This window comes from Drosophila teissieri, chromosome 2L, assembly GCF_016746235.2.
Source record: "Drosophila teissieri strain GT53w chromosome 2L, Prin_Dtei_1.1, whole genome shotgun sequence".
Taxonomy (NCBI): Eukaryota; Metazoa; Arthropoda; class Insecta; order Diptera; family Drosophilidae; genus Drosophila; species Drosophila teissieri.
The window spans coordinates 3,355,428-3,376,979 of NC_053029.1; the positions used below are offsets into that span (position 1 = coordinate 3,355,428).

Here is a 21,552-nt window from a genome sequence, read left to right on the forward strand (position 1 = left end):
AGATTCACTGGGTCTCCTAGTAGGGAAACCTGTTGCTAATTATTGGGCAAAATAGCTTCGCAGCTAACTTGCAAACTTGATAGATTCTTTTTGGATCAAACCCTTTCGCTCCATCAGCCAGCTTGCCACACTCAACAATTAAGTCGTTGTCGCCACAAGTTTATAATTGAAAATTATGAGCAAATTACTATCAGCGCCTAAGTGCACAAGTGTGTTGTGTGCTGAAATGTGTCACTTCGCACATATAAACTATATGTGTATATATGGTATGGGTGGTAATGACTCTGTCAGACACACAACCTTCATGCGAAACATTGACGAACCGCCGCACTTTGGAGGCGAAACTTTTTCATTGCCCTCGGAGTGAAACTAAGTGAGGACCCACTTATGCGGCAGGCTCTGAAATTTAATATGTCAGTGCGTGTCTGAATAGAAAATGAAATTACCACGGCCTCAACTTGGCAACAAGCTTGGTTTCGACATGCATTTTTCGCAAAAATGGCAAAATGTTTCAGCACATTAAATTAGTTTGCTGCTTAAGGGATCGGGTTTTTAGTTGTAAGTTAAACAATTCGTGCTCTATAAGTTACAGCAATTAGTTCAATTTGTAGGTCTCCTTGTGGCAATGTAATCCATTTGGAAATGAAAACAGATTCCTTGTTTTAATTAGAATATTACAAATTGAAGATGTACTATATATACAGAACAGTTGTCACTGCTTCACACTGAAGCCTTATTTAAATTTATCAACCACTAAAAGTTTAATCGATTACTAAAGAGAATATAAACTTAGCTTCCCCATTTTCCGTTGAAAAGAAACTAAGAAAAAGAGAAAGAGGAAAAGTTTTTCAATCACTCTTGCTTTGACATACTCAGTGGCTAGGGAAAAGCGCAAGTTCTTGTTTTTTAATTAATGAGCCACACACAATAAACTGATTATGAGGATGATTAGCCAGTGGACAGCTGGGTAGCTGGAATGCCATTATCTAAAGTAATCAATTAGGGCAATATCTAAAGTAGGCAATAACTTTGTGTTTCAATAAACATTTCTGATCTGCGTTCGTTTTATGGGAAATAGATTATTCAAAAATCCTTCACTTAACTTTTATGCCCCATTGTTTATTTCAAGAAGCACGAAATTTCCGTTTATAGCCTTGGCAGCACTAATTTGCATTTTTATGATTTAATTTTCCAAATGCAATGCAATCAGCAGAAAATTGCCTATATTTATTGCTTTCGACCGCACTTCCGGTACATCATTAAAACTTAATAAAATTATATGTTGCTGTAACGCTTTCTTAAACTGGTACTTATTTATAAAAAGGCACTCAAACTCATTTTTTGAATAAGCACTTATTTAGGGCTTATATAAATTTGTTTAAGATAAACTTTTAATGTATCCGAAATCTATTACTTTGAAATTATTACAATTCTCATTTCCGTTTCGCATGTCATAAAAAAAGACTTGTTTTTATAGCTGCACTTTCAGTGTTGAGTACTTTAAAATGAAAGCTACATTTTATGCAGACATAAAACTAGTTTATTACAGCTTGATTTTAATAGTGTATTACCGGATTTCAGAAATAATGGAGTCAAGATATATATATATATATGTATGTATGTATAACTTAAAGAATACTGCAAGTAATTGTTGGTCAAAGAGCTTTTAAGAAAATAAAAACTAAAGAGCTATGATTTGCTTGTGCCTGATATGTTAACTAGATAATTTAACCATTTATGTTAATAAGGTTTTTTAAGCTTGTTAAGGAATAATTTAGTTTTGTACCCTTGATGTTTTTAATGTCAATCATTTCCAACAAGCAGAGTGGCGCAGTGGAAGCGTGCTGGGCCCATAACCCAGAGGTCCGAGGATCGAAACCTTGCTCTGCTAGTGGTAAAAGATTTTTTGTTATATTTTATAAAATTTATACCTATTTATTTAGTTATATTTTCAATAAATTTTGTAAGCCCTGAAACGAATTGCAATGCTAGATGCATCTACAACTTTAAATGCTTTAATAGATTATGCCTGATTTCTATTGCATGAATATATTTTAAAATTCTCGATAATCTCGGTAAGAATGGTAGAAAATCTCTACATTCCTGGTAAAAATGGTAAAAACTTTTTTTAAAAAGGAAATGCAGCCCGTATTATATAACAAATCCCTGGAATTTAGCTGCTGGAAATGCCGGAATCCAGAAAATCCTCTAATTCCATTCTTCAGCAGATTGGCCAGCAAATGCAAATGGAGCTGAAAGCTAAATTCTTTAATCAGGACTTTACATCCGCAATCTCCAGCGGGCTCATATGTACATACGTTCAATAAAATGGTGTGTGTTCCTGGCATTTTTTTATCTCTGCCTGCAATTCGATTTCAAATCCCTGCTCGTTGTGTGACGCAAGTAATTTTATTGCTGCCTTATGACTGCTCACAAAAGCAGTTTCTTGCCTTTCAAAACGCTTGTCGATTGCATTTTCCATTCGCCGACAGAAAGTTGAACCGAAATTTACCTTTACGAGCCGAATGCAAATCGATGTTGTGGTAGTTGCTTCTCCTTGTGGGAGGTCTTAAGTTCAGCTACCCTTTCTTAGGGTCTCTCTCATTGGTTGAGTTACATGTTATGAAAACAATTGCCAAAAGAAATGGCATAAAGTGTAATTCAATTTTAAAGAAATCGATGTAGTTCTGAAACCAATTTCTCTTTTTATTTTTTTTAAAGGATTTTTCCATCAATATTATTCAACATACTTTTTCTAAGTAGCAATTTCCCTACTTAAATCGTGCTATTTTTGTAGTAAGCCATGTTTACACAATATTGTGTAAAGTTTTGCGTTCTGTTGCCTTTGAGCCTTAACATTCGTTTTGCGCACCTGCCAATCGCTTTCTTTTTTAGGTCAGAAGCTGTCGCTCTGCGGTCAAAATGCAATTGTATTCATCTGCTGTCCCGGCCTTAAAGTATGATGGAGCCATCTCGTTTTTTACCCAGCACGAGGGCACACGCGACGTGTGCACAATTAATCAAACAACTGGCAAAAAACAGAGAGCAAAAACCAGGAATATTCAATTATTCATACACACTGTTAGCCCGAATGTGTGGCACATAACCACAAACAGGCGTCGCCAAACATAATGTTGATAAGTGTAAATGCCATATGTAAATGTTGTTTGTGCTGTGCCACGTCCAATTCACTTTTTTGGGGCACGATGCACAAGTAAAGCCAGAGCGATTGTGACATAAAATCGAGTGGGTTAATGTTCATGGCATGAAATATGCGGCATGCGGTGAATGAAAAAAGGGAAGCAACTTAATTCGATCGGAAGTCAGCTAATTGGGTGTGTCAGGTAACCAATAATCCTTGCTGTAAGCATTTTTTTAGTCCACATGTATTATATAAATGCCTAATTTGACGAGCACTGCGCGTAAGTTTAACTGGAAAGTTAGGAGCTTTTAATTTAATTTTAAATTCCATCAAACTTTTGCGCTGTGCCAAGTGCAGCAATGGCGCAATTCAACTATCTAAATTGCAAAAACCAGGCACATGATGGAAAAACGTTAATGGCTCCACTGGGATGGAGCACGAAAAATCCAAAAAAAGATAGAACAGCCCACCCACTTGGGGCATAAAAACAGCATTAGCTGAAGGGTTCTCCAAAAATTGTTGGCCATGTGGGTAAACAAGAAAATTAATTGCTTGCACAAGCACTAAATGCGATAAGGAACTACAGGCAAAAGTTGTGAAATAATTAATGCAGACTGACCCTGTAACTGTAATCTCGTTTTTAATAAGCGCGATGACTTCTTACCAGCCCTACTTCAGACAGCAACTTCTCAATGGCTTCACTTCGTTCATCTTCGATTCAATTATATGATTTATTTAGTTTAGAGCACAATATTTATTTGGCTCAAACTGTCAGTTGTGACAGATGAACCAGGGCTCCAGAGATCCAGTTCGCAAGTAGCCCTAACAAAATGCATTGAAAATGTGCTGCCAGGCAGTGAACTGGTAATACAAAATTGCACCATGTGCACTCGTAAATAAATAATTCATGCCCCAAAGAGAGTCTGATGGAAATGGAGTTGCAATTGCAGCGGAGCACATCGAAGTTGCATGAATTTTTAGTGCTCTGAGCGACCGAAATACAATAAAAAATATTTTGTGGCATGGTTTTTGTTTCGGTTTCGCTGAGCTCGAGATGCAATTGCCAATCGGGGACACACTTTGATATCGACAACAAAAAAAAGGGAAAAAGCAGGCCAGCCGTAGCAATCAAAGCTGAAATAGCTGTGCACACACTGAAATATTCTGTTCTAGCGCATGACATTCGGAAATCAGAAATGGCACCAGTTCACAAAAGAATAATTGCACCGGTAAGTTACTTACTTCAACAACGAGTTAAATCCGCATAAATAACCAACCCTTCCAAACGCGAATCTGGTGCCAAAGAAAGCTGATCCTGTGGTATCCTCCGAGGATGTGTACTGCGTTTGTCGCGAGAGCCACAGCAATGGATTTATGATGTAGGTAGCTGCTGTTGTCCCTCATCCGTGCTGCTAACCGCTGTATCCCTGATCCCATACAGATGCTGCGACAATTGCAACGAGTGGTTCCATGGAGACTGCATTGGATTGCCCGCAGATATTGGGGAACAGCACGACACCTTCTACTGCAGCGAATGTTGCGGCCAAAATCCCCTACTGAAGTCCACCTATAAGGCGAACCCACCCAGCACAGCCAAGGTGAAGAGGGACGCGGATTCCATTCCAAAAACTCCAAAAAAAGCCAGGATTATCAATTCAGCCGGTGTCAAGCAGCGACCACGCAGGAAATCCACGTTTTTCCAGGACCCAGAGGAAGTTGCCATTCCAAAAACTCCTGCTCCAAAGAATCCAATGCGGCGCAGACAATCCATGAGGATAGAGGCCCAGGAAGCAGCCAAGATCCTTAAATGTTTGGCGGAAGATGTTGAAGAATCTCCCGAACAGCCAACAGCAGCAGATAAAAAGGTGGTTCAAAAACCAAAAAGAACTGCGAAGAACAAGGATCCAAAGCCAGTGGATGAACACGTAGAGGATGATCCAAAACCAGCTGAAAAAGCCAAAAAGTTAGATCCGAAACCACTGGAAAAGACCTACGAATCAAAGGGAATTCAATGCGACTTGTTCAGGGAGTTGGCGCAGCAAGTTCCCACGCCATCCGATAACTCCGCGAAGAAGAGGGGCACGTGCTTCACAGCCTTTTGCAACCAAATCGCACGACCCGATTCGAGATACTGTTGCGATGAGTGTGGCAACTTCACCGCACTCACAAACGCATTCGCTTTGCGCCTTTTGCCCAGTATGCCAGCTGGCAAAGTGGCCATGGCACCCGTTGGTTCTATGGTAAGGCTTTAGTTAATCTATAAGAAATGGAATTTATTAGGCTCCAATTTTTCAGGTTCCAGACAAAAGTCAGCTATCAGACAGTGACAATGACTCTACAAATAATCACAAGTCAAACAAAAATGCACAGCCTACTGTGCCAGAAGTGAAAGACGAAGCGAAGGCTAGAAAGTCAAGGGTGGAAAGAAGGAAGTCGAGATATCGTAGTCCTAGCAATAGTTTGGTGAAAAGCCCAGATGGTCGCCAAACACCAGCTAAAAAACCGAAGCTACAAGAAGAACTTTCCTCATCAAGGGCTAGAAGCTCACGGAAGACAGTTGCAGAAACTCGAGACATCACACAACCGGAGTCGGAGTCACAAGAAAACTCTAAGCAAAAGACGTCCAAGGAATCATGCACTAGTTCCAAGCAAGAACACTCTAAGCATAAGACATCCAAGGAACCAACGACTAGTTCCAAGCGAACTTATTCTAAGACTCCTTGCGGGTCACCAAAGTCTTCCAGAACTTCTAAGAATGTATCCAAAACAGTGCCCAACAGTCCTGTCCTTCAGAAGAAAACTTCTAAACAAAAACTTCCCACTAACTCCACACAAAGCCAAAAAAAAGAGGGCAAAACACGAAAGGTATCTCTGGATGGTGCACCACCTTCAGAACCAAAAACGCCTCAAGTTAGTCATACGGCAAGTTCGGAGTCTACCTCCAGAAATAAGAGAACCGTGCCAGCGACATCCAACCAAAGAAAAAGAAAACAATCATTTAGCGAGGCGATTAACTACGATGCAACACTTGAGAATAGCGAGAAAATCAAGACAATAGGCTGCATAGTGTCCAATATGTTGCCCAAAGAGATGGCTTTGTTGGCCAGGAGGAGGATGATGCTCAAGTTGAGCTCGGAACAGCAGCCACAACAGCCATCATGTGACTTACAACAGGGAAAACGTAAGGGACGTTCGGTTAAGACATTAAATACTTGAAATCCTAACCACTATGTACCCACAAAATAAACATCTCGAATAAATAACGTGTTCACTTTCCTTTTTTGGGTTATCTGTTCTCCCAACAAAACTGCTGTGAAATCAAACAACCATTTAAAGAATAAATCTCCGAATGTGTCACATTTGTTGACCAACGAAAGTTTCAATTTTGGCACGTCCCCTGGGGCGTATACGTGATGTGAACCTTCCATCAAATTTCCATCAGTCAATGGCTTGGAACAATGGCCGAAACGCAAAAGCCAAGCTTAGCGAACATTTGCGTCTCTATTCTACATTCGAAAGTATAAAAATAAATAATTCACATTTATCTTACAGAAACAGAAAAAGAGAAAAAATATATATAGATAAGAGAAATTATTTCGGTTGGCTTTCAGGCAGCGCTTTGATATGTTTTTGCAATTTACGATTTTTCACACGTTGAGAAAGTTATTTTTGTGGCCATAAAATTGATATACGGTTGAGCTTTTGTGTGTGTGTCCTAAGGATATGTTTTCATTATTCGGCTGCTGGGATTTGAGCCTCGGCTTATTGACTCTAGGAATTGTCATTTGCAGCATTTGCAGCATTTGCTTTTATTTCATTACTCATATCCATAGTTTACCTACTCCGCCAATCATTCATACGCCATGTGTTACGGCACAGAAATAAAAAGCCGTGACAATGATTGACAGCTTTGCGCATTTCTTGCATCGCAATTGAATATGGTTTTCCAGCCCCCCAGAGAACTGTCGTAAAATGCGGATCCGGATGCGGACATAAAAAATAACTGCAATAACTAGATATGGCCACTAAATTTTTTATTGCAAAGACGACAATTTCCACTGCAAAACACAATACTAAAGTTCGGCCCAGTTTAATATCCAATTAGAGAGCAGTTTGCACGGTTCATTTCAATTTGATAGCTGCATTTTTCGTTTGCGAGCTTTGACTGTTTACTTTTAAGTCGATTTGAGTTTCGCAAATTTCAATCTTTAAAGTAATCTTATTACCTTATCGCATTGCAATATGATATGTCAGGCGTCTCGTCGCCGGGATAAGCTTCTGTTTAATTTTCTGCTCAACAAAAAATATTACGTTACCCCCTCAAGAGAGTTTTGTATGCTTTCCGGGTGGGAAAATTGTCCCATGTGCTCGCTTTGTGGGCAGATTGAAAGGAAGTTCCTCGCTCACGTCGTTGAGAGCAAATTGAAAGTGCCTCAAGGTGTCCTTGGTGGCTTATTACAATTTTAAAATACTTGCCTCGCTGTGCGTGCATAAAAATGAAACGTTGGTATTCAATTTCCCAGGACAGTGAAGATTTAATTAACCCTAAAAGCAATTTCTGTTTACTGGAGCATTTTTTAAATATTTCAAGTTTATTCTTAGTGAAATAGTATTTGTTTTTGAATACTTCAACTAGTTACCTTGAACCATATGTTCAGCACCCACCTACTTGCCCCATATTAAATTATTACACAAGGTTTGCTTCGTTGCCCTTTAAGCTCCAACCCAAAACCCCAAAAACCCAACCCCATGGCACCACAGCCCGTCGCCAACTGTTGACATCCTCCTTTAAAAAGGTTAATTGTGTCGTCCTAATGTCTTTGGCCATTCGTGTGCGTGGCTTACGTGTTTGGGGTGCCAAAGGAGGGAAAACAGGGGAGCCGCAAAGGATTTGCCTTGCCACCAGGAACACGTTTTGTTTCAGTCTCCGTCCTCAAGACAGGAAAAATGCTCTCGGTCTACGTGATGCTCGTCCCTCTTCGGTTTCATTTGATGGGAAGTGAATGGGTTTATTTCCATTTACTGGGCTTTTGTTGCAGCTTGAATGCTCTTAGAGAACGCACAGCTCTGCTTGTCAGGCTTTCGGTTGCAGTTGTATCTAAATTTCTTGCCAATTGATTTCATGCAATTTTGATAGATTTCCACTTCGTATATCCGCAAGATTTCATCAGCTTTCAGCTGGCAAGCTGCAACTTTAGGCAACAATATCTGGCTGCAAACTTCTTGGCCTCAAATAACTTGGCGGAACTGGAAATTCATTTTCAAATGCAACAAATAAAAACTCTTTGCCCCCTCAAAACTTAATATTGCCTGTATGCACTTCACTTGGCAAGACTGCATAAAGTTTTGGCCTCATATGAAGTTGAGATGGCCAGTATAGACATTGTACGAGAAGTTTAACAAGTCATGGAGTACGAAACTCATCAAAATAGGTTACTTTATCCATTCAAGCGGATAAATAATTAATAATTACCAAATATTCAACAGTACTTTTGAGTTAGCAGGCCTCCTTGTAATACCTCGATACTTCTATAGTCCTTTTCCCACTTCCCATCTTGATTAGCATTCGTCGGTTGTTTGGCCGCTTTGCTGGCCCATTTGCCCTGTTTTTAAATTTCCGCTTCCGCTGGCGGTGTCAACTCCATGGCAATGTCATTTCCGGCGGGAAAAGGCGCCTGGGAGGCCATCAGCTTCAAACTGAAAACTGAAAACTGGGAACTGAAAACTCGTCATCCTAGACGTCGACGTCGACGTCCGTCATTGTCCTTAGCGCTTCCGCGTCATTTTCATTTACAAGTCCTTCGCTCGTGCTCTTTTCCCGATTCCATTTTCTATTTTCCGGTCCGGGCCAGGGGGGCATTGGTTGACATCTGGAATAGTCGGCACGATGGTGATGGCATCATAAAAAGCGCCAGCGAGTGCAATTTTTCCCAGCTGATTTATTAATGTTGACAATCGCGGCAGTCTATTGACATTGCCCCCGCCCTGTGAAATCCCAATGTAATGGAGTTGTTTCGTCTTAAACTTGATCTGGAGTCGGAAGTGTGCATAGTTATTTACCCTCTAGATTAAATAATAATGAAGAATGTTGTGCCGTTTCAATTCGCCTCACGGTACTCTAATTAGTTTCCTCATTTCACCTCCTGCTCGTTTTATACTCTTTTACCGGCGATTATCGCGTGTCTGCTGAAAGTTGCGAATGGGTTCTAATTATGATTGTTGTTTGAGTTTAGGGGAAGTTAAATTGCTGCAAATATTAATATTCGCATATCTGACCATTGTGCAGTGACATCTTTAAATAAACATCTTAAAAGTGCCACACCATTCATATAGAAATTTATTGAAATTTGCGTTCTTTCCATGCAAATATTATTGAAGACGATATATATTTTCCGTTGCTTGCATCTCTGCGTTTCGCTTATTTAATTAATTGCATCTTTAATACGCGTAAGTCACGTGTTTGAGTTGGCATTAAGTTTCTCAGCACGTGAGCGGAATTTCATTTAAAACACAAATTTGTTTACTGTTTCCTCTCATTTTAATGTTAATTATGAAGTATAATGGCAGGTCAGAGTATCAGTGCCTTAAAGTCTACTGAATGAATTGATTCTTTATTGATATTCCAATCACGTGTGCAGCGGAAGGACGTGATAAAGCCATACATCACTCGATTTGTTAACCCCGAATTGCCCGTTTATTATCGCTGTGTAAGCCAACTGAATAGCAATTTTTCCGATTTCCCCATAAATACATAATTTAAATGCGCCAATTCATCAGCTTCATGGTTCGATACCTTTTTATTTACCTTAATGTTTCCGTTCGTGGGTCCTTTTTCCTAAAATAACTCGCACACACATCAATGACAGTTCCAGCATTCTGGGAGTATCAAATTTATGCCCATGACACAGTCCCATTTCACTGCCCCGCCTCATTTCACATCCTTTCAATAGCCGCCCCTTTTTTTCTTTTTGACATTTTTCTTAGCGGTGCACACGCAACAGGAAACGGAAACGCCGATTTGTCAATTGTGTGTCTCAAGATTTATGTGCGCCACGATAAACTTGAAACACGAATACCTGATTTTGCTTTTGGCACACGCGATTTCCTACGAGGTGTTCGTGGGTAAAGGCAATTTGTAAGCGGATCAATTGAATAATGCGAGCAGCGATGTGTTTACTGCCACTTTAATGAACTAGCAGTACCATTTCACTTTCAGCTGATTAAAATGTGCTACCAATTTGCAGTGTCAACTGAAATTAGGCAATCGCAACGTAACAACTGTTTAATCTATTGACACCGCAACTGATAACTAGAAAGCAAACAATTATCACGTAATATTAGCGTGATTAAATTTGCGTTACAGTTTTTCAATAAGATATAAATTAAAACTCTTAGGGAAACCCGCTTGCTGAATAAATTAAATCTTTATTTTGTGCTAGCAATGTCAACAAATTTCGCCCTTAAGCATAAATTAACTAATGTTCCCAAGTAGTCGGCTGAGTTTTAAACTAACTTATTCCAATGAAAGCTGTAAAAACTAATCAACAGTTTCGATTTAGCCACTAATGCGCCTTGGCCTTGTACGTGATTTTCCACACCTCGAAGAGGCAAATGGTCGAATGGAAGCGATAGAAAATGGCCAGCGGCATGGAGATGTGGGTGATGATCGTCCAGCCCCAGACGCCGAAGAACTCCAGGTGGCTCTCCCTGAAGACGGCTCTGCCCTTGATCAGGGTGTTGACGAACCAGATGGCAATGTTGGCCACCAGCAGGAACGTGATGATCTCCCTGCCCGGCTTCCTTCTCACCTGACTGGTGCCCTTGCAGCGCCGATGGCTGGAGTGCAGTATGAACATGGTCTGCAGCGAGGTTTGCACCACTCCAAACACCTCCGCTATGATGCCCTCCACCCGGTCGGGCACAGTGTCCCACTTGGCGAAGTAACTGCCCAGGATGCTGAACATGCCGTACAGATACACCCCGGTCTGGGCCACAATCAGCAGGAGATTGTCCAGATCCATCGAGTGGTGCTCGTCGCCGTTGTTCTTGATGTAGCGCAGATCGCGCATGAGGATCATGCCTGGAAAAGATCAAACATCGATGTAGCTAGTCCAACCAAACAGCTGGTATATACACTCACCCGTTATCACAGCCGCTGCGCACATGAAGTACATGAAGGTCTCCCACAGAGTGACCTCCTGGGTGGCCACCAGTTCGTAGCCCGGCTGCGTGTACAGCACAAAGTACATGATCATCGAGATGATGGTCATGACTATGATTAGAATGCCGAAGAAGAGTCCCTTGTGCGACTGCGAACAGTCCACGGAGAAGTGATGTGCGGGCTTGGCGGCCGCAGGCTTAACGGAATTCTTGCGGCTCTTGTCGATGTCCGGAATCGATTTGACCGTCTTCCACATCTCGAAGAGGATTACGGCGCAAATCAGCGAGTACTCGATGGTGCAGGGGAACAGGAACGGCGACAGCTGCTGCACCAGAGCGCCCATAATCGTGGTGCGGGAGCAGCCACTGAAGGCAGCCGGCGTGGGCGATGGAGTAGTGGTCATGTTCGCAATGACGGAGCTCACGTTGGCCAGCACGGTGGTGTTGAGCGCATGGTGGTGATGATGCTGATGCAGCGACTCATTGACCGCCGCCCAGTCCGTTCTACCCAGGGAGCTGCTGTTGTGCACGACCAGGTCGTGGGCGGGATCCACCTCGTGCTGTGAAATGTGGAAGATCTCGTGCTTGGTCTCCTCCACGAGGACGTACAGCCACTCGCACAAGTTGGTGGCCACCATGTGCATGAGTCCGAAGCGCGAGGTCACCTTGTGCCGGGCCATGTCCATGTAGGTGGTGTTCAGGAAGATGAACTGCACCTGGGCGATGCACAGTATCATGCGGCAGATGGGTGTGATGGCCACGAAGACATCCCGACAGCCGGGATGGCCATTCAGCTCGAAGAACTGGCCAAACTCCAGGCCCGAATACACCATGGTGCCAATGGCGAAGGCGATGGCGCCCACTCTCAGGTAAAAGCTGCCAAAGTGGGTCACCTTGTGCTTCAGATGCACATTGCTGTTCTTTTCATCTGCAAATGGTATTTGTATTGAACCAATTATATCAAGAACTGCTGTATAGCTTACGAAAGTCCTTGAGCGCATTGAAGAGCGATCGATTGCGAAAGGCACTGATGTACAGGAAAATCACAAAGAGTATGCTGCCCACATAGAGGTATACGTAGAATCCCTGGTACACATAGGTCGGTATCTGATCGGATATCACTTCCGTGATCGGCAGACAAACGCCAAGCAGTACCAACAGCTTGCAATAGGTGGCCGACAGCGCAGAACTTATGGCATCGCTGAAGAGATAGATTTACAATTACCAGATTAATAGAAGTAAATTCAATTTTATATAGGTTTTTACAACTTACTTGCCAGTGCGTCGGTTCTTCTCCTTCTGCTGCTTGGCCTGATAGCTCTTGGCGCCATTGTCGAAGAAGGCCGTGGATCCATTCCTGGCACTGGTGGCTCCACTCTGGAAATTGATGGTCGCTGTGCTGCCGCTCGCTGTTCCCTGCAGGTTACTGAAAAATAATATAAAATTACGTAGTATTAGTAAAAGAAGGTTTAAAAGTGATAGATCTAGTATAGAGTAGCAGTAGAAGTAGTAGTTGAGTAGTAGAGAAGTATACCAATTGGGAAAAGAATGTTAGATAGAAAAGTGATAATATTGGTTAGTTTCTAATGCGATTTTGATGCCATTTGAAGCCTTTGTTAGTTAGGGAGCCCCGAAAAGTACCCATTCTTGGCAGTCCTCGGGGACAGATAGCCGTTGCCGTCCCTGCGTCCGAAGAGCGGCGGTCGCTGGGTGAGGATCTCCTGGAGGAGCAGCGATGGCCGGCGGGACACCTGCAAGGTGCAGGCGGAGTCTTCGTGGTGCATCCCGATGGTGGGCAGCGGGAGCAGGGCCTGCCGCTGGCTGGCGTGCTCCACGAGATCCAGGTTGGTCTGGGACTTGGCCAGCGGAGAGATGGGATGCGGCGACATGACCGGAATGTTGTGGTGCCCACAGTGATCACACGACGTGCGGGCGTATCGGACCACTTGATTCGAGGTGGCGGCCACCGAGTGACGAGGTGTACCGGACACCGAAGTGGGCAGCGAGATTGGAGGCGATCTCGAGAATGAACCCGACTTCTTTGGCGCTGTTATGGTTATGTATTCGCAGGCATCGGAGGATCTGTGGCTGCTGTTTAGGGAACGCAATTAAGGATATTGGATATCTGATTTTCCGACGAGTGGCACATATACACGCAACCCGACAGGTTCAATGCTTTCCGATGAACTGAATTTTCATTCCCACTTTGGATTCTTGTGGCTGGTACTATCACTATGTGGTATTTGGGCTGACCCTGAAGGAATCGCACACATTTTCAGGTATTTTGCAGCTTTGATTGGTTTTTGATCGATTTCTGCACGTTAATTGAGATATTATCACTCGGCTGGCTAAGAAACCACGCGTGTTCCTGCGGAAATACCTCTAATTTGTATATAAGTGGACAGATAAAAGGGGGTATGTTGTCCCATCAATCAAGGGGTAGATAAGTTCTCGGTGTTTACATAAACATTAAGTGATCACGTTTTCCCTTTGTTGCCTGCAATCAGTGTCTGGAATTTGAGCCAGGGCTTTCACACAAAAAGAGCTAATGTCACAGTATGACATCTATAGGGGTTTGACGAAAAACTTTGATAAGATATAATACTTGAAAATATTTAGAATGGAAAAATCTACTGTCTGCTACAAATAAGGGAAGCACTCATGTTTATCTGTATCTGCAGATCTTTTATAACCAAAATTCGCGGTGTATATGTGCCACTGCAGTTGAGGATTTTGAATGCGCAACTAACTCATTTCCCTTCGATATCACATCGTGGTGGTAATGGACGCGTTGTTTGGTCCTCCACAGATTAATGGGCTCGTCGTACATGTCTTTCGATTTCAAGTTAATTAGCGACATTTCCGGGCCGAGTCGCAGTTATTTTTTGTACGAAATCAGACGGATCGCGATCACCGATCTCCAAGCCGCGATTTTCCGCGCCCTTACAGACTCGTGTCGGTGGGAAGACTGAGGCTTTCTGAGGCATTTACTCCAATTGTCGGAGCTATCGGGCAGACGATATTTGACTAACTGATTAGCGTTATTATTGGCCTGCTATTTTTGCCGTACGCGTATGAGTGTGATCCGTGTCTGTAAATACATCTATTGCAGTCCTATTATTGCCTTAATTTATTAGCCCACTGGCACTTCATCAGTCGAACCTGAATCATGTATTTGCACCCGCCTCTTGTACACTATGTACTATGTCTCGGCTACTGGGTATTTGAATGTTGAATTTGTTTTGAAACCTGTAACGATCCGATGGCAATATCACGTCATCACCACAAGCTCGTCAATGCTGTTAATTGTCGCATATACAGATACTGAGTTGTAAAAAGCTCTGCCTTTCCACAGCAGAATCCGCCGGTTATCTTGGCCACTTTGGCAGTCTAGATATTAGTGCTCTTCGCTTGTTTACTGGGTCAGATCTTAAGAAACGCAAATGTTTATCCACATGATTCACTTTTTCGGCTGTGACGTTTTATGTGAGTTTACTTGCACGGTAGCTTAAGTATTGTACTTTAAAATAGGAAAACCTAGAGGCTGCTGACTCATCAGCTTCAGAGAAAGTTACGTGACAAGTGTTAAAATGTTGGTTAAAATATTATGAAAGACCTAACACATCTATGAAGCGTCTGAAATCGAATGGCAAGTCGAGTTGAGGTGTAAGTATTATGCCATATTTATTTAGCAAAATATATAACGAAAAATCACAGGTTTGTGTATCTGCAATTTAGTGCATCTTATTAATAGTTCATGATCACTTATGGTTAACTAACGTGGGAAGTTCTTTACCAAGTTATATCAATTTAGGTATCTTAAATACCATTTTTATAAATTTCATTTACCTGAAAGTAACAGTCGGCATTCTTTCGTATTGAACTCCACTGTTGCGGTCCACCATTAATGTGTTATGAGAGTATGTAAATTTTTGTAAAATTTAAAAACCAACAATTTCACATAAGAACGTTTATTCCTATGCTAATTGCATACAAAGTTTCATGGTGCTGTAATAAAAGCAAGCGCTGGTAAAGTTGTGCAGATGGCAGCAAAGTTGTGGGAAAACTGAAACCAAACCCAGACATCGATTCTTATCTTCGGGGTCTTCCTCATGCTCCTCATACCAACATACAGATAGGCAACGCCCTGGCACACGTAAATTTGTGGTTAGTTAATACCCAGATACTAGCAAAGGTTCCATGCCCGAAAACCAAGACAGTAGCTAGTATCTTATCTGCCAAAGGGTCATCATTCCGACCCTGAGTAAGCACTCCTTTCGAATGGGCAAAACAGTGTTTATTGCCACTATCAGCTGCCTTAAAATCAGTGCAGCCATATCAGACGCCGCTCTGTTTACGTTTGTAATCAATAACTTCTGTCCATATTTGCCAAGGCATATACACTTTTGTTTTTTTTTATCGATTTTACCTTATAATTTCCCAGCCCACTCTTTGGACTTGAAGATAAGAAAATAGGCAAACTTTTATTAAAATAAAATGGCTTGTAATTCGAAGATAATTTAAAACGCGTCAGGTGGCTATTATTGGGCTAGTAACTTCTGAGTAGGAAGTGAGTAACTATTTGGATCACTCACTGCCTGTGAATCATTACTTATAAAAACTTTAAGTCATTGTATTCTGTCTTATTGTTAAGTAAATATAACAATATTTAAGTAAACCATCTCCTTTCTTATATTTATGATGCCAAGAGCGAACCATTCATGCTCCTTTATTGAACTCCCAGAAGAATGTGGCAAGCCAAGTGCCGTCAAACCAAAGCACTTGAGCATATTTGCGAGGTCATGGCCATAAATATGTAGTTACCCAGAGCAGCTGCTCCAACCAACCCGTTAACACAGAGCAAGTCTGCAGGTTCCTCCAGCTGGCCCCAATTTCGATCTGTGTATAATTTGTGCGACAAACTTTGTCATGTGAGCTGATGCAGTTAGTGGAGCTTGCACCAACCCATATGCAGTGCTCGCTCCAAGGAGTGTGGGCTAGTTCCGCTCGCAGGAACAGGACCAGGACCACAACCAGGATCTGCACCACGAGAGGAAGTTTGCAGGCACTCAGGAAAAAGTTCGGCTCAATTTCAAACATGTTTATGGTAAAATATTGAGGAATTGGTGATTGTAAGTGTAATGTTTATAGGTAGATTGCTTAGGGCGACCTTAAATAATTTCATTATTCTTATTGACAGTTTATGGTTTGATTTATTTATTCTCAGTGCATGAGCGTAGACCACCAGCTGATAAATTTTCAAATTTCCATGCTAATGAATGGCCTGGCATGGCACTGTTGCTGCAAAGTTTTTAACTTGTGCCTGCGCTCGCCTGGTGAAAATATGCAGGGGGAGATTTATGTGGGCGCCCAGTGGTGGTGGCCCACTAGGTAAACTGAGGTAACCAAAACAGTTTGGGCCAACGCCATTAATTGCATGTCGAACTTCGAGTGGTTTTCGTCATTAAAGACGTGGCTACAATAGCCCGAACTCCAGGCATGAAGGAGAACATATCGTGTCAGCAAATTGAAATGGTGTTTATCTTTGGTTTTTTTTTTTTTTGGTAAGTGCTGCTTCCAGTGGTGGCGAAACTTTCTGCCAAACTAGCGAATAATTTGCAGACTGGCCTAATGAAAGCGTCAGTTGTGTGCCAAAGTGATGCCTCTGCTATTGGCCCACACTGCGTATGAGTGCTTTAAATGGCGTGCGATAATGTGGCCAAAAACTGTTGGCAAACCGTCGGTTGGGAAATTGTTAAGGAGCCAAGAAGTGCACCACGAATTGTTGCACTGCAGAGAAGTTGTTGTTGCTCGCTAATAGTCGCTATAGATAAGCACTCAACTCGGTCCAAGGCATTCGAATTATTCAGCACACTGCGACAGGGAAATGGAAAGAAGTTCGAGGACACTTGGCGTATTTGTTAAGTGTTTTAGGCACTCGTTTAATCAGCCAACTATTCACGCATTTACCTTTCACTTCACGCTGATCCGTCATCCATTCAGCTGGGTTCTATTTGAATTTCCCTCGAAATGCATTCATGCATTCCGAAGAGGACTCTTAACTCAAACAAAAAAGGGGATGAATAAGGTGATGAATAAATTGTCTGGCAGATGGCGAGTCTCAAGGTTTCTACTTTATGATGCCTTGATTTTGTTAATGAACGATTGCTGTGGCCCGACTTTTTAACCGCAGAAGGTCATAAACTTCAGTGGGTTAACATCTTTTAAATATATTTATAATGCCAATAAAAGGTTTATTACACTTGCCGATGAAATATACATTTTGAATCCCACCTTCCACACATTCGACATCCATTGGTTGCCAAATTGCAAGCCATTGCCAGAGAATTGAGTTTGACTTTCATTTTGCGCAGACATAAGCCTATTTCGTGTAATTCAATCTGGCCAAGTAGGTGAATAAATTGGTATTTATTTTCGCATTTATCAAGAAGCAGGCATAGAAGTCAATCATAGGATAAACTGAAAAAGTCTATAGAATTATGGAATAAAAGGCAGAGGGTGCTTATAAATGAAGTAAATTGCTGAAAGAGGCTACGTTTGTTTATCGGCTTGAAAGAATACATTTTCCTACATTTCAAACAATTTAACGTCAGAATTGTGGCGTTAAGCTTCACTGCTCGCCACTTTGCTGCCAAAAAGAAAAGTTTCAGTGGAAACTTTAGACACTCAGCTTCGATACTTTCAGTGGAATCCCTGGCATGACTCGAGTTTCGACTATTGATAACTTGCGCATTCCGCAGAAGGGCGAAAAATCTCACCCATAAGTTTGAAAGCTTGAAAGACAGAGGGAAAAATGCATATTTGCAGGGGTGCAATTCAAGTTTTAAAGTATCGCTCATGACTCTTACTTTTATGAGGAAATATCCACACCAAGTGGACTAGACTTGATGGCGATGAGTCGGCATTTCCAGTGATAGTTCTGCACCCCGCTTATTTTGCAGTTTTCGATTTCGCAGCACGTTTGCGAGATAGAAAGCGCGTACGTCACGCGGAGTCACCGCGCAGAATAACAAAATCAGTGTGCCCCATCACAATTGTGAATGTGAATCCCTCGGCGCTCCACATGTGATGGAACCTTTGAAATGGAGCTCCATGGATCAGAAGCGAGTCCCAGTTGTTTTACATTTCTGCATCATTAGGCGGGGAGCTGGCTTTGGCTGCTGCCAATACGCCAATATGCTAATAAATGTATGGACGTGTGTCACACTCGGCTGGCGGGTGGGCAATAAAGCAAACAGCAGGACTCCACATCCACATTCGAAGGACTCAAAGTGGATCGAGGATTCCCGGCCGGGATGAGCGCATAAGCCACTTGCCTTTGATGCTGCCACCGTGATAAGGCTCTTATATATGTATATATCATCCGTTAAATTCCAAAGGTCGCATAAATTTCGTGACGCAGGAAGTGCTGCAAGGCAAGCTTCAAGATCTATTAAATTCACAGACCCGCAGCTCGGTAAACAAAAGTGCAATAAATATTATATGTGTGTGTGGGTGGGTGGTGTGGTGTGGTGTGTGGCCAGCGGGACGGGAAGTGGCAATCCCCTAATGCAATTGCACAAGCGGCTAAGGACACCGCAATGCGGACGGCAAACAGTTTTGCCAGTGTAATGGTCTGTTATGGATGTTTTTCCAAGGACGAGTATGCCAAGGAGCCAAGCATTTTGTGTTTGAATGGCACTGAAGATGGTTATTTTTCTTGTTAAGCGAAATACCAATAACTAATTTAGTGCGCAATTTGGCGGCAGTGCGACAATAACGATCTCGGACATTATTAAATGCATCGGTAAATGGCAATTACCCCGGCATATGAAGCTGTATTATACACTCAGCTGACATGGCACAACATAAAAGTGTCATCCGATATTAATGTACAATCAGGCAATGAATGCTATAAATGCGAATAAAACGAGCCAACGCATTATCGAGTGACAATCGAGGCTCGCAGTGAGTCAAGGAACGAAAAAGCTTATTTGCACTCTTATCAATTAAAGCGAAATCATCGTGAAATCTCAATGGATTTAATTCATCAGCGCGGAAAATGTTAATCAACTCTTTGCTTGTTCTTAATTTGCTGAGTTTTTATATTTAATATATTAATACTTTCAAGAGCCCCATCCTCAGCCCTCTATGACCACTTAAGCAAGTTGGGGTGTGGTAAGAACCAGCCTCAGTATCTGCCAGGACCACAAGGACGCCAGGAAGATGCAACTCGGTTGCCTTTGACTTGCCTTTGAATGAGTGGGTGTGTGCCTTTCATGGCGGAAATGGAATTAGGAACGGTGTGTGTGCCTTGTGGGTAGAAACTGCGGGGGGGACGAATTTCCATTCGTGGAAACTGGTGCATTTTCCAGCCGTACTTGAGCTCAAATTAAATGCGGACTTTAATTAAACTCGCCGCACCACAGCCTTGCAACGAGCGATGACAATCGGCGCATTTAATGCGGTGGCAAGGCGAATAAAGTATGGCGACGAGTATGGCGCACGGGTCGTATGAGCGATGCAATCGGAAATTCGCCGAGCAGTGAATTAATTCGCATTTTATACCAGCAGCAGACAGTGTCAATTAGACAGCTTTTTCGCCGCTGGTGCAGGGTGCTCCTTCAATGCGGTTTCATTAGTGGCCAAGTTAATGGAGCCCCACTGACTTTTTTCTTTCTTTTTTATCACAATATCTCCTCGCGCTGCCCCCGTTTTCAGCGGTTTACTTTGCGAAACAACTTTCGAGCTCCAATTTTCTCGAATGAAACTTTTGGTTTTTGTGCAAGTTTCTCTCGCTTGGCCCTCTGTTCGCTTTCGCTTTGTTACTGTCTCCTTGCCGGCGTATAAATTGCCGTCAATTAGTTTAATTGTTTTCCTAATGTTTTTTCGTTACTATTCTCCTCTCACTTCCCCCTCCTTTAACCGCTGCACTCCATTGATGGCCGTCATTGATTAGTTGTGCAATTGTTTCGCAGCTGTCATTGCCTTTGTTTCATTTGGCTCCATCTCGTCGTATTAAATGGCCGTCAAATACAAAAGCTGTTGAGTTATTATCGGCGACCATTGTTGGCCAAAACTAAATGCTGCTGGAAATCCTGCGGAGTGGAATCAATTTTCATATGCCTGTTGTGGAATTTTCAATTGTTGCCAGCTTAGCAAAATGAAAATATAATCGCACATGGACGTCTCTATGGTTTAGTTTGGATTTTATGAGCTATATACTTTGTGATGAAGAGTACGGAGTACAGCATCTCAACTTTAAGTGAATTTGTACAATTTTGTTCCGATTTAACCACCATCTTGGCCTGACAAATGTTTCCTGCTCGGAGTGCAGTTGTGTGTTGGAAATAAAAAACTTTCTCGCTTCGGGGCTCATCCCCAAACTCAAATGCACACATGCATGTGCGAAAACAATGGGGGGTTTTATTAAAATTGATGATGCTCTTCTGCGTTTGCTAGACGACGCCTCAAGTATGCCATAAATCTCTGTCAACTTTTCTGAACCGACAAAAAACAAAATGAAGCCATTAAAATAGTGGCGCATACTCAGCCAACTATATAAATATATTGAATTGTTTCCGAACGTGTCTACTTTCATTTGTAAATACCCGAAAATACCATGAAATTATGATGCGCCTGTAATAATTCAGCGGCAACACTTTTAGTTTGGCCCACATAGTGATTTTCATATTTGTAATTTCTGCATTTGTGTGGCTTTTAAGCATACTTTAAAAATGCTATGAAAGTTTGCAGCGCCACAGGACTGTGGGGTTTTCAATTTCATTTTCCGCACAGTAATGGACACTTTGCACTGCCAATGTGTTGTGACAAAATGCGGATTGCTGCCACAATTTCATTTTAGCTTACAGAAGAAATTAATGTCCGGCTTTCGGGGAATATAAATAGCAATTTCAATCAGAGCTGCGAATTTAAAACTATTGATAATGTTACTTACTGAAGTTTGTCTTGGGTGAACTACAAATAAGTAAGAATGTAGATTCCCCTCAAGGGAGCCACTGCAACTGATGGCAATCGGATCTGTCAATTTCCTGACTCAGTTACGAAACCGTATTGCAAAAATTCGAAATTAATTGCAACGAGAGTTGCAGGAGCTTCCTGTTTCCGGTCGCCTGAAAGGATATACGACTAGCATCGCATCGCATCAGTCGAACTGAATTACTAATCACATATGCCAGGACACAATTTGAGTCCATTGCAATATGCAATAGACAGACATTTGTGTGGGA

General features: G+C 42.1%; 2 protein-coding genes and 1 non-coding gene across 5 annotated transcripts; 2 read left to right on the forward strand and 1 right to left on the reverse strand.

Moving 5' to 3' along the window:
- The first annotated feature begins 1,819 nt into the window (after positions 1 to 1,819).
- On the forward strand, positions 1,820 to 1,891 carry Trnam-cau. Its single transcript has one exon. It is a non-coding gene; the product is annotated as a tRNA-Met (tRNA).
- Positions 1,892 to 4,164: 2,273 nt separating this feature from the next.
- On the forward strand, positions 4,165 to 6,375 carry LOC122625967. Its single transcript, XM_043806044.1, has 4 exons — positions 4,165 to 4,371; positions 4,448 to 4,521; positions 4,584 to 5,382; positions 5,438 to 6,375. The coding sequence occupies exons 1-4, from the start codon at positions 4,165 to 4,167 to the stop codon at positions 6,356 to 6,358; spliced, it is 2,001 nt and encodes a 666-aa protein (XP_043661979.1). The 3' UTR covers positions 6,359 to 6,375.
- A 4,172-nt stretch (positions 6,376 to 10,547) lies between these two features.
- Positions 10,548 to 15,347, reverse strand: LOC122620055 (proton channel OtopLc). 3 transcript variants are annotated; one of them, XM_043797343.1, is made up of 6 exons: positions 14,053 to 14,258; positions 12,944 to 13,390; positions 12,576 to 12,728; positions 12,286 to 12,503; positions 11,283 to 12,230; positions 10,548 to 11,222 (listed from the first exon to the last, which is right to left on the reverse strand). In XM_043797343.1, the coding sequence occupies exons 1-6, from the start codon at positions 14,160 to 14,162 to the stop codon at positions 10,705 to 10,707; spliced, it is 2,394 nt and encodes a 797-aa protein (XP_043653278.1). In that variant the 5' UTR covers positions 14,163 to 14,258; the 3' UTR covers positions 10,548 to 10,704. The 3 variants fall into 3 exon arrangements, with proteins under 3 accessions (XP_043653278.1, XP_043653270.1, XP_043653286.1); XM_043797335.1 differs by having other exon boundaries at positions 12,944 to 13,393; XM_043797351.1 differs by lacking the exons at positions 12,944 to 13,390; positions 14,053 to 14,258 and adding an exon at positions 15,152 to 15,347.
- Between the last annotated feature and the right edge of the window lie 6,205 nt (positions 15,348 to 21,552).